This window comes from Trichosurus vulpecula, chromosome 5, assembly GCF_011100635.1.
Source record: "Trichosurus vulpecula isolate mTriVul1 chromosome 5, mTriVul1.pri, whole genome shotgun sequence".
NCBI lineage: Eukaryota > Metazoa > Chordata > Mammalia > Diprotodontia > Phalangeridae > Trichosurus > Trichosurus vulpecula.
The window spans coordinates 14,763,191-14,782,441 of record NC_050577.1 but is presented as its reverse complement, the minus strand read 5'-3'; the positions used below and the strand labels follow the sequence as shown (position 1 = coordinate 14,782,441).

Genomic DNA, 19,251 nt, shown 5'->3' with positions numbered 1-19,251 from the left:
CTGGAAGAGATTACAGAATTGATACGTGTATAAGATTGTGTCAAACTCAAATCAAAGAGACACAATGTAGCCTTGGGTGGGAGGGAGGAAGGGCCTTGTAAACAGAAGACTGTAGCCTTGAGGCAGTTAGCAGTAAGGTGTCATTGTGGGCCATAAGTCGCTGGTTTGCAGCTTTCCAAAAAATCAGAGGAAGAGAATTTTAACCATTTTGTATGGCACAGATAGGAACAAGCAAGGGCTAGGACAAGGGAAGACCAGCATCATCAGACAGGTTCACAGCAGAGAGGGTTTGGGTTAGCATGGTGAGTGGAGAAGGGGCTGCATCTTGGAATCCTGTCGAGGAGAGAACTGAGTGATCAGTGCTGTGTCTGAGAAGGCAGATGTGAGGCTGGACTTAGGAAGACAGTGCTAGAAAGAGGTTTGGAATTAGGCCAGCAGCATAACAAAATGAGCACATCTTTTGATCCAGAGAAGCCTCTGCTAGAGCTGTATCTCAAGGAGGTCAGTGACAGAAAGCCCCCACATGCCCTCTGATGCCTAGAGCAGCCCTTTTTGTAGCAAAGAACTGGAAACAAAGTCAATGCTCATTGATCGGGGAATGATTCAACAAATTGTGATATGTGACTATAATGAGCTATTACTGCTCCATAAGAAAAATGAATATGATGAATACAGAGAAGCTTGGAAAGATTTAGATGAACTGATACAAGGTGAAGCAAGAAGAAGCAGGGAGATTCCCCCAACCACAAAACATTCAGAACCAAGCTCTGTGAGATTATCCTGGCCAAGCTTGCACCCAAAGAAAAGGGAGGAGAAGTAACCTCTTCCCACTTCTTTGCAGAAATGGGGACCCATGCATGTGTAACACTGAATATTATGACAGATTTTTTCCAGTATGTTTGTTAGTTTTGCTGAATATTTTTTTCCCTCCTTTTTTTTTAATCATAAGGGAAGGGATCGGGAAATGGGTCCCGTACAAATGAGTGTTAAAACAACAAAATCAATAAAACTTATTTTTTAAAAAAATCTAAGTATTAAAATAGATGCCGGTTGAGAATTCAGAATTCATATACTGTCATCTCCATGCCACTGAAAGAAACCCTCTTGCTCTTCCCCCACCCCCAGCTAATTACTGAAATCATCCTGTTGATTCAGGCTTTGTTAAAATGGAGGTGAGACTTGTATGCTGACTTTTTCTTTTTCCATGACCACTGATCTGACAGAGGAAAAACATTTGTGGTAGTATTGCTTTTAAAAATATATATACATATATATATATATATTCCCCAGAATTTGAGTTGACATAAAATAGATGCTTTCCAAACCTTAATGCTCCCCACAAACAAAACATATTTGACTTCTTTATTTCCTTCTGAGCAACCTCTCTGTTTGTTGTTTTAGCTCTCGATCGAGATGAAGAGAATGAGGACGCCCAGACTTCAGTGTCTGAGGATGACGGGCTCTCCGACTCTCAGGTATGGGAAGCTCTAAGTATCACCCTAAATGATAACGTGTCCTTCCCCTATCCTGGGGCTGGGGAGTGCTTCCCTTGGGATGGGGGTATTACTAAACGATATCGATCTCTCGCCCTTATCTTGAGTAAAGAAAACCATATTGCTGGGAATCAAATCTTTAACCTTAATGTTAGAGATGGGATAAGAGAAGGGCACCAAGCTAGAATGCTGAGTCGGGCTGTCTTTGGCAGGTGTAGCCATGACATTTCGATGACATTTCAGACATGGAGAGAGTAAATCCAGCCGGAGGTAGAGGCAGCTAAGCCCCAAATATTCTTGCATCAGGAAAACTCTAAATGGCTTAGTTTGAACAGTTGTTCACTTTAGGCCAAAAATATACCCTTTAAAGATGGACACCATGGTCAGCTTTGTTTTCTTGACCATAATGTTCTGCCACATGTAGGTGATATTGTCAAGAATGAGCTTGGTTGGTTCTTAGTTGGTGTTGGGATGTCATTTCTAGAAAAATCTTTTTGTGAAGTTGTTTCCAGCTTGGATAGTTGCTGCCATCTCCAACTTTGATTTATTTATCCATTTATTTAATGGGGAAGGGGATTACTGACATGTGATTTTTAATCCAGAAGGGAACTCCCAGTGTAGATGCTCCCTCCACTGATACAGATTGGTGACGTGTCTATGGCATATCATCTGACAGAGTTGCCTGGAGTACTGAGTGAGCAGACCCAAAAAGCCGACCACTTGGCAATGAATCCTTTGGCCATCCAGGAAAAAACAACGTTAGGAGCAAAACATATTTTTCAGGACCTCGTCCTACTAAGTGTGTGACCTTGGGCAAGTCACCTCTCTGAGGCTAAAGTCAAACCTCTCAAACCCTCTCTAGAGTTCGGTGACAACCCAGCTTGTATGTGGTAGACAGGCAGTGGCATCCAAGCCCATCTGGGTATCTGGGGTCACAGTGGGTACAGTGTTGGACTTGGAATCAGGAAGAACTAGGTGTGAATCCTGCTGCAAATACTCAGCTGTGTAACCTCCATTAATGATACTCTCTCTCAGCCTCAGTTTCCTTAGGTGGAAAATGAACATCATAATAGCACCTGCCTCCCAGGATAAATACAATAGCCCATGGAGCACGCTTTGCAAACCTTACCGTGAATATGGAAATGCTCTTATCATCATCACCCTTAGTCATGTGTTCTGTCGTGTTCTTTCCTTATTAGACACTTACCCTAGTGTTTTCTCCTTCCATTACCCAGTTTGCCAGAGGATACATTTGGTTTTCATTGACTCTCCTCCAAACACTCAAGTCCTAAGGAATGGATGCTATCAGTATTTCCATGGCCTCTGTTAGGCACTTGTATGATTAAAGGAATTGCTATTCTAACAAGATAAATTGAAGCTGTTTCTTCTAAATGTAATGAAGAGAATTAAGGAGGCAGCTGAGCCTCCTTCCAGTTGTAAGTCTGTGAGCTTTTCATTGGTCCATTGAGAGGCAGGTAGTGTGGCTTAGTGGACAGAGTGCTCAGCCTGAAGCCAGGAGACCTCCATTCAAAGGCCTTTCACGTCCCTTAAATCTGCATTCAGAGACAATTCCTATTACTTCTCACAGGCAAGGTTTCCTCATCTACAGATTGCTGGGGAGGGGCGGTATAACAATTGCACAGTCTCCCTCATAGAGCTGTCACGAGCATTTTATAAAGCTTGTGTCCCACCGGAAATGTGAGCTCATTACTTAACTTTTTTATCATTTGTTATTATTTGCTGTTTGAGTAAGTTAAATACTGCTCCCAAAGAGTCAGGCTGACTTAACTTGGTATTTTAGAAAAAGGATTTTGGAACTTTTTTTTGGAATTGAACATAGAAATAAAGCTTTTGTGGATTAGAGGCATCTGGCCCTTCCTCACTTGAGGATGAGTCGTTTCTCATTGTTTAAGCCTTTCCGTGGAGAATCTCACATTTCCTGATGAAGCCATTCCTAACACCCCTCCCCCTCCATGACATAGTGTCTATTTTGAATACGCTTATAAATACAGATGTCACTCACTCCCAGTAGAATGTAAGCCCCTTGATGGTAAGTGTTCCCATTTTTCCAATTCATGGAAGCTTGTTGGTTGTTGATTGACCAACACAAAGTCTCATCTTGCAACAAAAAGATATGGACACATTTGCTGCTGTCATTGGAACGGAAGGCAACTTTTCCTTGCCATAGAGAAGGGATTGCTTTACTGAAAATGGCATCAACCACTCTCAAGTCTATTTAAGTCAGCCAACTACATGGCAGGCAGTGGGCTAGGCACTGGAGAGGAGAGTCAAGTCAACAAACGTTCATTAAACACCAGCTATGTGTCGGGCACTGGGCTGAGCTCTGAGGATAAAAAGAGAGGCAAAAATGGGGTACCAAAGCAGACGTGGATCAGCCCCACTCCTGCAGTGTGCGTCCTATTGGAAGAAGAGCAAATCCACAGATGGGGAAATGATAATCATCTCTAGCATTTCCATAGCTCTTTGAGGTTTGCAAAGTGCTGTACAAATGTGATTTCATTACATCTATACAACAACCCTGGATTTAGGGGCTACTGTTATCACCATTTTAAAGATGAGGAAATCTCAGAGGCAGACACAGATTACAGTGCCTAGCCCAGTGTCACATGGAACCAGATTTGAATTTGGGTCTTCTTGGCTCCAGGGCCAGCACTCCACCTGCTATACCGCCCAACAGTCTCAAATACCAAAGACATGGAGGAGGGAGGGAGCACTAACAGTTAGGAGGACCCAGAAAACCTTCTTGAAGGAGATGACTCATGAGCTGAACCTTGAAGGAAATTAGAGATTCTTGTATTCCAGGCACGGGGATCAGCCTATGCAAAGACCTGGAGGTAGGAAACCATATGATGAGTGAGAGGAAGTTTTTAAGGCAGTTTGCCTGGAATTCAGAGGATGCCTTTATTCTTCTCCTTTTAAAGAACCTAAAATAAGGTGCTTCTTTTAACAGTCTCACCATTAATCTCTGATTCTTCTGGTTTATCAGCATTCAGGAAATTATTCACAATCAGTTTCTTATCAATAAATTAAGTAGACCATGATGGCAGAACTTTGGATCCTGGCTTCTTGTGGTTATCGCAGGGACTGAACAGGAGTCTGGCCACCAAAGTGAATTAATGAAATCATGGGTTTCTGGAATTAAGTCACTAAATTATAGCCTTCGAATAGACCCCAGGAGAACATCTGGTTACGCCTCTTGCTTTTAGGAAGGCCTACATTTATAAGCCATCCCAGACATATGGATGCCGATCTGAGCCTGAAAGATCTCTGGGGAACCAGTGAGCTGGCATGACCTGCCTTCCCTGCAAGCCTGTTGGGTTGGTGGTTATGTAATGAGAACTTTCAAGCTAATCACCATGCAAAATTGCATTTTCGAAAGTTAATTCTACTGCCGAAATCAGAAAATCAGGTGCACAATTTTCTTCCTTTAATTATGAAAATATCAGGCTCTCAGAATAGCAACTGATGTGGCTGTCTGAGTCTGTGCAAGTCCATTTTCAAAAGTAATGGCATTTACCTTTTTTCCATTGGATTTGTAAAGTGTTTCCGTGTCTGCAGGTACACATAAAAATATGCATTTCCTAATGAAAGCAAAGGCTATGCTTAAAGTCACAACCACATCAAATGAGGAACTTGCATTGTTTCCTAAAAGCTATAAAACCCAGACATCCCAGACAGATAGGACTTCTTATGTCCCCTCCACAATACAGCTAGTAATACTGTTTGCCCAAAGTCTGACTCTGGGCCCCTTGACCGAGGAAAGGATGCTTCATAAAATCCCTGCCACTGTCGATCTCTGCTGAGCATCGTTGGCTCACATATTGTGCCACGCAGATAAAATGTTGTGTTTGATTCTGGGATGGGCAGAGCTATGCGTGGCTCTGTTGCTCTTGGTCAGTCATCTTAAAAATGGATTTGATGTGTAAGAGAAACTTGACTGGGAATAGAGGTTGGATGGTGTAAATCCATTCCCCACTTTTGAGAAACCAAAGCCAAGGGCCCAGTGCCCTAATGGGAATGCATCACTATCACCACCTTTATAACTGTAATAGCAATCATATCATAACTGGCACTTATATTACGGTGTAAAGGTTGCAAAGAGCTTTATAGATATCTTCTCATTTAACCCTCTGAGGTGGGTACTACAGGAAATACCATACCCCTGTTACAGATGAGAAAAGTGAAATTGTAATGGCATGGCCAGGGTCACTGGAATATTAAGTTTCAGGAGCAAGATTTGAACCCAAGACTTTCTACCTCAAGCCTTTTTATCTTATCTCCCTATATAAAGGAGAGAATGTTAATCCTTGTGAGGACACAGGCAAACCAGCCTCTAAATTTCATTAGTTTTATAGATTGGGCCAACACCTTGACCTACACCTTCCTGTGAATTACGTAGTTGCGGTTAGAGTTGAGCACCTTTATTGATCTTATGAATGGTTCACACTTCCAAGATGTCATCAAACAGATGGAAAATACAGGCAGTCCTTGCTTTATGTAAGTGGACTGTTACGTAAAGCATTTCTTATGTAATGTGAAATTGCCCACAGACATGGAGAAGGGAGAGAGGTAGAAAGTAGGCTGTGCACCCACAGAGGAAGGGCCTGTGCACCCACAGAGGGAGGGGCCTGGTGCACCCACGGAGGGAGGAGCCTGGTACGCCCACGGAGGGAGGGGCCTGTGCACCCACAGAGGAAGGGCCTGTGCACCCATGGAGGGAGGGGCCTGTGCACCCATGGAGGGAAGGGCCTGGTGTGCCCACGGAGGGAGGGTCCTGATAAACCCATGGAGAGAGAGGCCGGCACAAGGTTCAAGGACAATGTAGGGGCTGAGGAAGATGTGCAGCCGGTGGTGTGGGGCAAAAGTCTTCAAAGGTCTCTCTCTAGGTGCCAAGGGTCTCAAGCCAAGCCCCATCTCCAGGATGGGCAGTCTCAGGGCACTTCAATTGTTCTCTTTCACTCAGAGGGGCATTTTTACCTTTTTTAGGGCTTCTCTCGGTGGTGGGGAGGCTGCTAAGTGCTGGGGCAGGTGGAGATAGTGAGTGAGCACTGTACTGTATACCCAAGGTAACATAGCTGTTCTTTTGGGATGCAAACTTCTTTCAGAATGCTTTACATAGAGCTGAATTTGTGTCGTGTGAATTTCTATAAAGTGAAAACCGTCTGCGCCAATATTCAGAGTGCTTTGAGCAGCTGCCTGGGGCTTTCTGTCTTGGATCAGCAGCACAGAAGGAAAAGAGCTGGTCCCAGACCTGACTGGGAGGAAGGGAAGTCCGTATGTTCTAGAACTTGTGCAGGACTTTCCCCATTGTTGTCAGTGACAGTGACTAGGATTTCATTAGCCTCTGAAGGTTTGCAAAACATTGAACATACGTTATCTAATATGAGCCTCCACCAGTCCAACATGGTATTATTCCCACTTTACAGATGAAAAAACTGAATCAACTAATAAGCATTTATTAAGCACCTACCATGTGCCACTTTTATTGGGGTGTGGCCACTACACATGCCACAGCTTCTTGGAGCCATAGGTAAGAATTGAGTGAAGATGGGCACCAAAGCTGGAACTAGCAGCCCTGAAAAGGGCAAGGTGCTGGGCCTTCCTGAACACCCCACACACCCTGGTGGAACTGTCTCAGCAGATGGGCTAAGCCAAGATGAAGGTTCAGACCCACTGGTGAGTTAGGAAGGCATCCACCCCAAGCATGTGGCATTGGCAGATGAGAACAGTTTGTTCCAATGGTCAGGACAGTGGCTGCAGCAGGTGCTATGGAGAGTGCTCAGTGGGACATGGAAGACTTCAAGGTCATCCACTGCATCCTGGGGTATCACCAGTCCTGACTTTTGTATAACTTATGTATGTTCGTGTTTTCTCCCTTTATAGAATGGGAGTTTCCTGAGGAAAGAGACCATTTAATTTCTGGTTTCATGCCTGGCACATAGTAGGTGCTTAATAGATGCAGCTTTATCAGATTTCTTCATTGGGCTAAGCGGACACTCTTGCCTGGTTAAGGGTGCTGGAGAAGCGTCTTCTCTCTGTTAAGAAGCCAAATAGAATTCGTATTGTTCGATCTCCAATACTCATCCCTTGACCATGAATGTTTAAAGCAGAGAATGTTGTAAGAAGTAACTTAGGGAAAAAATCTCCAGTCTTTGCACCATTCTTTGCTACTATCATGGCGTGGTTGCCCCCCCCCCACCCCACTTCCTACATGGAGTCATCAGAAACAGATCTTGATGTAATAAAGTCCAATTCTGTGGTGGCTATTGTAGTGCAGAGAACAATGCCTTCATCTACCGCGGCCAAGCCTGGCTTCAAAGTCGTCATCGAGTACAATCATGGGCCACTGGGAACTGTGGAGGTTCCACCCAGGATTACATCTTTTCTTGTCATCTTTGTCCTGGTCTCAAAGCATTTCATAAGAAGCTTTGATTTTCCTGGTGATCTGGATGCATCCCGGACTGATTAAACACCCAGTGCCTCTTGTAGAAGTCATCTTTTTCGGTATTTTACCAATTCCTCCGTTCCAGCTTTTGTCTAGTTCCCAGGATCATAGATTTAGAGCAGGAAAGAACCTTTGAGTTCATCCAGTCTTACCCTCTTATCTCACAGGAGAAAAACCTGGCATCCAGAGAGGGTCAGGGGCTTCTCCATGATCACACAGCTAGGAAAGGGCAGAGCCTGGACCACAAAGCGAAGGCTTCCACCTCCCAGCCCAATGCTCCCTCCACAACGCTACCCTGTCCCCAAGTTAACTTCTCATTTTAAAGTCAGTTTGTTATCCTGGATGTGTCTCCAGAAAAAAAAATTAAATGGAGGAATTTCATTCCTATCCCAGCATAATTTGTCAGTTATGAGGGGAATGATTTGCTTATAATTTTTATGAGCACTATGTTTTAGTAGAGACCCTATAGAATGGGAGAGTCAGCTGGGTTATTTTTAGGACCCTGCCTCATGGTTTAATCTATTTTTTTTTTTTTGCACACCAGAGAGGTTCCTGGCTAACTTTCCCATGAGTTTTTAACCTCTTGCTAGGCTTTGCTTATGTAACAGGAAACAGGCTGACAGGAACAAACAAACGGTACCATATCAGGCACACACACACAGAGTAGCAGTTGACTGCAGAGAGGGCTGCCCTTCAGTCTCTTAAAGGCGATATAGACAGACGTTGGGTCAGCACCAGAGCCATGATTTAAGGCCCAGTTGCCCCTCCAAACATGAGCTTCTCATTGTAACATTCCACTGGGAGGAGGGCCATGTCCTGGGACTGTGGATTCAAGTATATTTTCGCTCTTTCTCCAACCCTCAAGGCAGGAGTGATGTGCAAACTTCAGGAGAGGGATGATATCGGACGAATTGAACTGGTCCAGAAACTCGCCAGAGAAAACTGCCAGTTTCTACAGACGGACAGAAAAGAGCCGGAGAAGCCTGAGCAAGTAAGAGCGTTTCTGCTTGGGGGCCTACGTTGGAAGGGATGGGGATGGGGTTTTTCCACCTCCCTGTTTGATTCAGTGGAAGAGTATGTTTGGTGGAGAGTCTGCTTGGGATGGGGGCATCCTTACTGGCCACTGGGCACTGTCTGTAGGTTACAGTGGGCGGGGGTGTTGCGTGAACCTTTCCTGATAAAAATACTTTGTCACCATCTTGTGAGAACAACTTGCAGAAGGTTTGGAAGCCTTTGATTCCTGGATTCTTGACCTGAGCCTATTCCAGGTAGCTTGGCAAGTTTTTTCAATGAGCATTGAGATGTTTCTCCTTTTGGTAGGAGGGTTTGGAGAATGTGAGTCCTGAGATAAAATTCAGAGATAGATGTCTATATGTCACAAGGGGTGTATCCCTTTGTTAAAGTGTTTCTAAAATGTTCCCCCCTCCACCCAAAGTACAGTCATTGGAAATAGATGAGCAGAAATGGGGTGACCAGACCCTAGTGGTATTTATACAGAAAACGCCAATGGGAACCTGTCAACAAGGGTTGGCCAAGGACAGAACCAGATGGGAGTTTGCCCTCGGCTATCGTGTGTCTGAACAAGAGTTCTATTGTTTGTCTGTGGTTAAAACTGGAGGCAAGGGGGCATTCTGTCCACGGCTCTTGGAAGGCGGGATCCAAATGGTATCTTGGGACAGTCGGTGCGGGTGGATTCCAGCTGTCTTGCTAGTGATACAATATAACCATTTTCATCTGCCTTGTATTTTTTTAAATACTGTTTGTGAGGCTTCACACTGAATCAAGAAGGCTCAGAAAGTGAGATGAGGAATTCCTCCATCCACAGAATTTCATTTCCAGTGCTTGAGAACTGGGTTTGGGAGGAGGGAATGGGGAGGAGCCGCCCCCTGCTTTCAATCCGTCAATACCAGTGGGAGGATTTTGCTCAGGAAGGGAGGGAGATGAGATACTGGGGGAGGTTCCATGCTGGTCTGTTTGATAAGACACACTCACATCTCTGGCAGGGAGACAGGAATTATCACAATGGCCGTCTCTAAAGGAGAAGAATAATTGACCAGTTTCCAATTCTTATGATTGAGCTGTCGGAGAGGTACCTCCTAGCAGGTTGCTGGTGCTGGTAGGACCCTCTGGCTCTATGGGTAACATCAGTCTGGGAGCTCACACCAATGTGAGGGTCAGTCACTGAAGGGAGGCCAAGGCTTGATGGGCTCTCCATGGTAAGGGAAAAGGCAGGGCTTTGAATTCAGGTCTGTGGAGCCCCAGTCAATGAATAACATTGAATAAGTACCTACTGTGTTCCATCCACTGTGCTAGGTGCTGGGAATGTTCCATTACCATTAAACATTTATTAAGTCCCTACTGTATGCTAGGCACTTTGTGGTTATTGGCATACAACAACCAGAGTGGAACAATTCCTCTCCTCAAAGAGGTTACATTCTCTTAGGGGAGAAAACATTCACGTAGAATTCACAAGATGTATTCAGAACCAGTGCAAGGTATTTCAGCAAGGGGGTGAGGAGCACAGTCAGCTGGTCAGGGATGGGAGCAAATCAGCAAAGGCTTCATTTAGAAGGGATGATGAGACAAACTAGAGATTCTAAGAGAAGAGATGAGGAGAGAGGGTACTCCGGGCAGGGGGAACAGCTATTGCAAAGGCGTGCACATGGAAGATGTGGAGCAGCCAGGAGACCAGACTAGCCTGACCTCAGCAGGGGTAGGATGGATCCAGACCCCCCAGTGCTTAGTGTTCCCACGACTTCTTTGGAGGGGCTCACCAAAGCTTGAGTGTGAGACACTGAAGGGAGACCACGTCTAGATGGACGGTGCCTTTTCTCTGAGGTTCTCTCCAGTTTACCCTGTCTATAACTGGCTTGTACGAAGTTATTTACATGTTGTCTCCCCCTTGAGAATGTGAGCTCTTTAAGCAAAGGGATCATCTTACTTTCTCTGGTTCTATCTGCAGCACTTGGCTCATAGCATGGCACATTAGAAGGACTTAATAAATGCTTTTTTCATTCATTCATCTGCACTGTTGGAGGGGCTACAGTAATTGACGAGGTCCTAGGGCCATTAACACCCAAGTTGAGCCATTTAGGGATGAGTTGGCCATTGGAGCATCAGAGGATTCAGGATGAGAAAATGAAGATGATACAGTGATTCCAAGATACAAATGTAGGGAAATCATCGGAATTAATCAGATGGGTTTTTCAACTAGAGAAAGAGACAGCAATTTAGTGGTCTTTTGCAGAGTTCAGTTCTGTTGGTTATTGGTGGATTATTCCAAATCTCTAGACTGTCAATTCCACTCTGTAAAATGAGTTGCTAACACATCTTTACCCAACAATATAGTCAGAAGAACACTGGGTTTGGAGGCAGGGGAAGGCCCAGGCTTGAATCTCAGCTCTCTCAGTTACTGCCCTTGTGGTTGGTGACAGGTCACAGTTTCCTCGTCTGTAAAATGGAGGGAGTTGGTCCTGGTGATGCCTTCTCATCCTCCCTGTTCCAGATCCCATGATCATGACTTGTGCCAATGACTGACTGTGTGACAAAGGATGATGGCATCCTGGAGGAGGTGCCTTAGGATTGATTTCCAAGTTAAAGAAGAGTAGTATTGGATGCTTTTCACTTATCTTTCTTGGGATGGTGAAAAGGACGAGTGTTTTTTTCACCTTAAGGATTTTTCTCATGAATAGTATCATAAGCTAAGCCTCTGCCCATTCTCCTGTTGGCAAGACAATAGTCTAGGATGGGAGTTAAGGGCTGGATTCATGATTTCATTGGTATTCCCTGAGTAAGGGAACTCCCTCTGGACAGTGCAGGCCAGCACCTGCCCCCAAACCCACTTCATCCTTTCTTAGGTTTGCTTATTCCCCTTCCTGGTCCCTGCCCTTTCATCTGTAACATGAGGCCGTCAGACTGAGGATCTTCCCAGTTCTAAAGATAACATGATTCTAAGGACATAGAAGCAGCAGAGCTTGGTGGGGAAATACAAGGACCTGTGTTCATGTTCTTCTACCACTCCAACCTACCATCTGTGTCACCCTGGGCAAGTCGCTTGTTATCAGTGTCTAGGCCCCAGAAAACTCTCTAAGTTACTGAGCAGTCTCAAATCCTTAAATCCTCATCAGGAGCTGGAAGGGGCCTTGAAGACCATCTTGTCTGTCCCCTCATTTTACAGAGAAGGAAACCGAGACCAAAAAAGAAGAAATGACTTGTCCAAGGTCAGGCAGATGGGATTTGTAATGGGAGAGAGAATTTCCTATCTGGGCGTCTCCTCTACCAATGAAGTGCCGATTTAGTGCAAAATTTTAAAAAAATACCCCCCTCAAGAAAAAAGTCAGTTTGATATTTTACTTTACCTAGAAATGAATAAATATGACTAAAAGCTTCTTTACTGACACTTCTCATTAACATATTATGAGACTATAGGTTTGAACAAGCACACTGATGCATTGTTGGTGGAGCTGTGAACTCATCCAGTTCTTGAACTCATCCAAGTAACTTGGAAATATGAACAAAAACCTCTGAAATTGTACGTAACCCTTTGGCCCAGCAATATTACTACCAGGGCTATCTCCAAAGAGAGCAATGAAAGAGGAAAAAGACACCCATATGTTAAAAAAATATTTATAGCAGCTCTTTTTGTGGTGGCAAAGAATTGGAAATCAAGGGGATGCTCATTAATTGGAGAATGGCTAGAACATATAAATATTATAGAATGCTGTTGTAAGAAATGCTGAAGTAGATGATTTAAGAAAAACCTAGGAAGATTTATGTGAACTGACATAAAGAAGTGAGTAGAATCAGGAGAATAATTTATACAAAAACAACAACATTATAAAAATAAAAACTTTGAAAGACTTAGGAATTTGTCTTGCATGACTATACATAACTTAATGAGTTTTCTTTTTCCTGCCTTCTCAATGTCAAGGGAAAAAATGGGAAAGGGAGAGAATTCAAAACTGAAAATAAAATAAAAATTGAATTTTAAAAATACAATAGGTCTGTGAATAAGATCATAGCCCCGGAATTGGAGAAGATCTCAGAGGACAACTGCACCACCTTGTTATTTAGAGATGAAAGTGACACAGGGAGGTTGAATGATTTACTTAACTTCACATGTTGATAAGCATCGGAAGCAGGATTTGAACCTGGGTCCTCTGACTCCATAACCAGAATTCTTTCTCACTGTCTCTCAATCTGAGTATCACCATTGTGGATAATATAAACATTTTAGAACTAAATCATTTCTGCGAATAGAAAGAATGATCACCCTTGGTGTGGTAGAAAGAAACAACCTGGGATTTGGGGTTAGAGAGCCTGGCTTTGAAACCCAGCCCTGCCAGTATGATGGTGGATGGGGTGCTTACCCTCACAGCTCCCTCATATATAAAGGGAGGAGAGTGGTCTGAATGGCTTCTGAAGGCCACTCTGGCTCTGAAACTAGGATTCTCTGGGTAGAGACTTCTCTGGTCATAGCTGGGCCAGCCCTTGGTTATCCTGGACCTAAGACCTTTCTAGTTGGTGGGTCATGCCAGAGCTTGTCCTCCCCAACACATTTTGGAGAACCCAGTGCCCCTTCTGAGCAAAGGTAGGGCATTAGAGGAGAACCCGAGTAAGGAAGTTAGAGCACAGTAATGAAAAAAGGTTTCTAATTATTCACTTTGTCTCCCCTACCACATCCATCCATCCACAAAGCCCAGCTAAAACTCACCGTGTGGGTGAAAGGGCTTCTTTTATCCAGGCCTTGGCTTGGGCGTGTGGGGGCCGTGGTTTTTTTAACCGTGACTATGGAATTTAACACAAAACTGAAACTTATCCTAAATGACCTCTTGTTTGCACTGGAACCAAATTAACCTGAACATTGAAGATACTTGTTTCTGTTGTACAAGAGATGATGCCTCTTTTTAAAGAAACAGATTGGGCTTCATTTGAGGGGGGGCGCTTTCTAACATTTAGTGCCATCCTGAAGTGGCATGGGCTCTCTGAGGAGGTAATGCTGGGCTTCACCTCCTTGGAAATCCTTAAGCCAAGGCTGACTGACTGCTTGTTGGGAAATTGTAGGGGGCTTCTCTCTTCAGGAATAAATTGTACCACGTGCCCACTGGCTCTCTTCCCAAGTTGAATTCTATGTGAGGTGTAAGAGGCATCACCAATTTTGAGCTGGAACATAGGTACCTCGGGGCTTACCTTGTCTAGCCTTCCCATTTTAAAGACAAGGAAACTGAGACCCAAAGAGGTGAAATAACTTGTCCAAAGTCACTCTAGGAGCAAGTGGCAGAGCCAGAATTCCACCCTGGGCCCTCTGGCTACCAGCTCAGCGTGTGCCTTGCTGTGAGTCTGTGATTCTGGCTTTTCAAAGTCAAAGTATTAAAACTGAAGAAATGGGTGTGAAAACTGCCCACCAGGCACCTTTCCCAAATGGTCTTGGCTCTATTCCTCTCTGTACTTTCCCTATTTTCTTTATTTAATTCCAGCCTCTCACTTCCTTCCCGTTTCTTCAATAGCCATTAGCCCAGGCTAGGGGAATTCGTGTGACAGTGCTAGAAATCCAGCTGGGCCTGCTCGGTTCTGAGGGTGGGGTCCCTGTTGCTCAAGAGTGACCTGGATTGCAGGCTCCCTTTCCTGCAGCTCCATCCTGAAGAGCTGTCCCTACGCCATCACCTAGGTCATTGAGATAGGAAGAGGGGTCAGTACGCTCCCTTTTCCATTGAGGGATGTTTCCTTTTCCCGCCATCCTCCATATCATGAGTGTTTTTCCCTACAGTGGAGAGCCATGTTAATGTGTATATAGCCTCCCACATCAGCAAAAAAATGCAAAAAGGCAAAATTAGATTATTTAGTTGAAGTCAGTTCAAAGCCTGCTGTTAGCTGTGACATTTGCTGCCTTGTTACTCTCAGAGGACTCTGGATCACATCTGAGCTATGCTTCATACTGCCTTTGCCACCTAGGATACATCCCCTAACTACCCTGAGCCTAGTTTCCTCATTTGTCAAATCAGGAGGTTGGATTATTTTTCTGAGGTTTCCCTCCTCCATGCCTAGCTCCGAATCTATCATCTTGTGTGATCAAGTGAGATCATGGATATGTGTGCTTTGCTAGCCTTCAGGATCTATTTTAATTCCAGTTGAGGGGCCTCAGTTTTCTTACTTGTAGAGTGAGAGTGTTGGAGTATATGGTTTCTGGGGTCCTGTCTATGATTTTGTCATCCTGCAGCCCCGATGAGTAACAGAAAAAATCCTTCCTCCCACTGCTCAGATTTCTGATTTTCCAGGGTTCATGCCCGAGTCCCTAACTCCCAGCTTGCCTCCAGATTCAGGTGCGGACTCCTTAGACCCTGACTTGCTGTTCTTGCTTCCAGTGCTCTGGGCTTGACTTTGCTGCCTCCCCATTACTCATGGCTCCTTCTGCTCTTTTTCAGGGGCACCGTGGGCAAGCTAAGCCTCAGAACTTGAGCTGAAAGTCGTGGATAACCCAGAGGGCATCTAGGGGAAGGCAGCCAGCATAGCAAGAGGGCTGGAGCCCCTGCCATGCAAGGATCAGGTTGAGAAAAGAAAACTTAGGGCAGACCCAATCAGTGTATTGAATATTTGTAGAGCTGTGAGGTGAATGATGGGTTGGGTATCCTTGTTCTTCTGGCCCCAAAGGGCAGAACCGGGGACAAGGAGGGAGTTTCTGAGAGGTAGATTTTAGCTCAAGACATACCATGTGGAGCTGCCCAGGAGTGGAAGTGGATACCTTATGAGGTGGTGGGTTCCCGCTCTTGGGAGGTCTTTGGGCAGAGGCTGGATAGCCACTTGTTGGGTGTGGTGCCAGAGGGATGCCCCCATACTGCAGGTTGGACTAGATGATCCCCCAGGTTCCATCCTAGCTCTGAGGTTCTTTGGCTAAGAGTTAAATTTAATTCAACAAGCATTTACTACAAATCGGTGTGTCAGGTGCTGGGAATACAAAGTGAAAAAAATCCAGCCTTCAAGGAACTTACATTCTATGGAAAAGAACCAACATGGACACAGATTAGTAAAAACAAAATTAAGCACTAGAAATACAGGACCCCTTGAGGAGGGGGCCTCAAGAAAAGCCTATTGTAGGAGGGGCCACCAGAACTGAGCCTTGAAAGGAGATGGGGAAGAGATGAACACAACAGTGTGAACTCCCCCAGTGCCTGGGGGGGCGGGGGGGGGGTCCGGCACAGAGTAAAGGCTTGTTGACTGCATGATTGAACTACTAAAAAGAAAATGGGAAAATTTGCTCTGGGGTTGGACCCAAGGCTGAACCAAAGTATCTTTTAAAAGTAGCAACAGGGCAGTGGGGCATGACTCCATGTAATCTGCCAGGGGTTATTTTTAAATTGAGGAACTTTTGATAGACTAAGTATGGGGGCGGGGGGAGGGGGTGGAATAAAAGGGAAGTTCTGGGATTTGGGGGATAGGCTGTTATGAGGGCATCGGCTTGCTGAGGTCATAGGGAACCATCACTGGAAGGGACCTCAGAGGCCATCTGGTTAATGTCTCTTTCATTTTCTAAATGAGGAAACGGCTCAGGGAGGAAAATCATGGGCAACGCATGCCAAGGGCTGAATTTGAACCCGGGTCCTCTGATCCCAGATGGATGTAGGATACTCTTCCTCCTCCCAGAGACAGGGTGCCTACCAAAAGCTTACGGTTTGCCTGAGAAGACAAGGTGTGTGTGCAGATAGAATGATTCATTTGGCAGACGGTGAGCTCTCTGAGGACAGGGATGTGCCCTTTGGGAGGAAAAACAGTCTCCTTACCCCCTGTGCCTGCACAGCATTTTAATGTGGCACGCACTTAATAATTGTTGAATAATTAAATATCATGTTCCTGGTATACAGTAAGAGCTTACTCAGTGCTTATTAACTGGCCAAATTGAACTAACTTAACCAACGACACTTCCGCTCCTGGGCATCTCTGCATGGTTTGTCTTGAGCTAAAATCTACCTCTCAGAAACTCCCTCCCATGTTTCTTTAACTTGTCTGTCCTCCCTTAGAGAAGGGGTTGCTAGGGAACTCTTGGGTTGCCAGTTTTCTATCCAGGAGACCTGGGTTTGAATCTTGCCTTAGGTCCTAATCAGTTGTGTAACCCTGGGCAAGTCCCTTAAATTCTCTGGGCCTCAGTTTCCCTATCTGTAAAATGAGAGTTGGACCTGTTAGAGTCCTTTTCCAGCTCTAACTCTGGATTCTTGCTGTTAGAATTCCAGTGGTATTCAGTTTCTAGTGTCGTATGGTCTAATCTTTCGCTTTGAGTTAATGATGTGTATCAGGTAAAAGTAAATAATTAATAATAATCAGGTGAATGGCATGTTAAACGAGGCTGGGCTTCCCATTTCTTTGTCCTTATGACTTGATGAGAATTTGATGGAACTATCAGAACTTCCTCTTGCCTGTGATCCTTCCCGTTCACCTTTGGAGGGTGGTGTGATATCTTTAGGAATAACTTGGGGATAGGGGCCAGTTCTCTGATTTCATAGGCATAGAGAGCTCCCAGCTAAGCAAACTCCCTCCACCAGTTCAACTCATCCCTCCTGCAACCTAGAGTCCCGGAGAGCTGCCCTGAGCACTGAGAGACCAAGTCGAGTCAAGTCCACAAGCATTTATTAAGCTTCCAACATGTGCCAAGAGCAGGGTTAGGTAACTTGTCCAGGGTCACCCAGCCAAGGTGTGTCAGAGGAAGGACTCATACATACCCAGGTCTTTTGGGTCCTGTAGGCAGCTCACTGTTGGCTACGGCACCTGCCTATCTTTAGACATATTTCCTCACTTCTTTGTTGCTCATTCCTTCTTTCATGATTTGCCCAGGGAGACCCTTTGCATATCTAGGCTGGGTCCCCGAGTTGACAGGTATTTCCAGCACAGTCAGGAATACTCAGTGTATCCCAATTAAACATTTTGAAATGTTCTGGCACAATGTCCCTGTGATCTAGAAACGATGAGCAATTAACATTGGTAAGTGTACAGGTTGCCACCAGTCAGGACTCTAGGGTATCATTAGATTGTATCTGTATTATTATATTTTAGCTTATTTGAAGCTTATATTATTTTAATCCTCTACATTAGAGAGCTGTTTCCATACCAGTTTCAAGTTTTGCTTACATAAGCAAATTGGGAGGGTGGAGGCCGTTCTGAGCTAATTACTGAACTTAGAAATGTTATATATGCCAGGAAGGTACATTTTGTTTGCAATATGGTGTGCTCTAGTCTTTACTATGGATTATTAGAAAGAGTATTGATTTGGGGATTCAAAAGACCTGGATTCTAATCCTAACCCTGCTACAGACTCCTGGCCTCCCTGGGCCTCAGTTTCTTTATATGACAGTGGGACTAGAATTAGAAGACCAACATTCATCCAGTTTTAAATCCCATGATCTATGCTTGCCTTATATAGGTTTTCTTGTTCACTCGTATCAGCCTTGTCTGAGTCTTTGTCAACCTTTTTGGGGTCTTCTTGGTTTGCTATTCCCTTCTCCATCTCATCTTACAGATGAGGAAACTGAGGCAAACAAGGTTAAATGACTTGCCCAGGGTCACACAGCTAGTAAGTATCTAAGGCTGGATTTGAACACAGATCTTGATTCTAGGTCCAGAGCTCTATCCACTGAGCAACCTAGCTGCCTTATGTAGGTTTACATGATTTTAAATTCACAAACTCCTATAGTTGGAAAAGATCTTTTAATCCAACACCTACCTCCTGAACAAAGATCTGCCTTATAACATCTCCAACTATTGACCAACCAGCTGCCTTCCGAACACTCCAGGGAAGAGAGAATTACTGTCTCTCAGGGCAGTCCATTGCCCTTTGGGCCATTTCTCCTTATTAGGTTCAATTACATAACATCAAGGCTAAATCTTCTCTTGGAATAAGCATAAAATCTTTGGTCCTGATGAACACAAGGGGTGTTTTCAGTGGGCACATATCCAATAAAGTAATAGATAGGATATTCTGTGTATGAGCTGCCTGTTTTTGGAGGGCAGAGAGAGACCACCTAGAATGATCACATAGGCACTTTGGCAGGGGTGCCAGACCTAGAAGGAGGGCTCAGTCTACTGGACATCCACGCAGGCAAAGGGCATGATGAAGACATGCTGACTCTTTGCTGTCACAGTCTCCCTTCCTAAAGACACACAGACCGGGCCTTTTTAACATGTGGGCAACGCATGCCAAGGGCATAGAATCTTGCCAAGAATCGAAGTCAGACTCTCCAAGCTCTAGCTGGAATAGTCTTGCCTCTTTTTCTCAAGTGTGGAGATTTAGAGGCTTAGAGTTAGTGTGCA

General features: G+C 44.7%; 1 protein-coding gene across 1 annotated transcript in view; it reads left to right on the top strand.

Annotated features, from left to right (window-relative positions):
* Positions 1-19,251, top strand: part of RAPGEF5 (Rap guanine nucleotide exchange factor 5) — a 237,213-nt gene that overhangs the window by 106,205 nt on the left and 111,757 nt on the right. The window contains exons 8-9 of the mRNA XM_036759737.1: positions 1,402-1,475; positions 8,825-8,950. Of these exons, the coding sequence (XP_036615632.1) occupies positions 1,402-1,475; positions 8,825-8,950 (200 nt within the window). The remainder of the gene's footprint in view (positions 1-1,401; positions 1,476-8,824; positions 8,951-19,251) is intronic.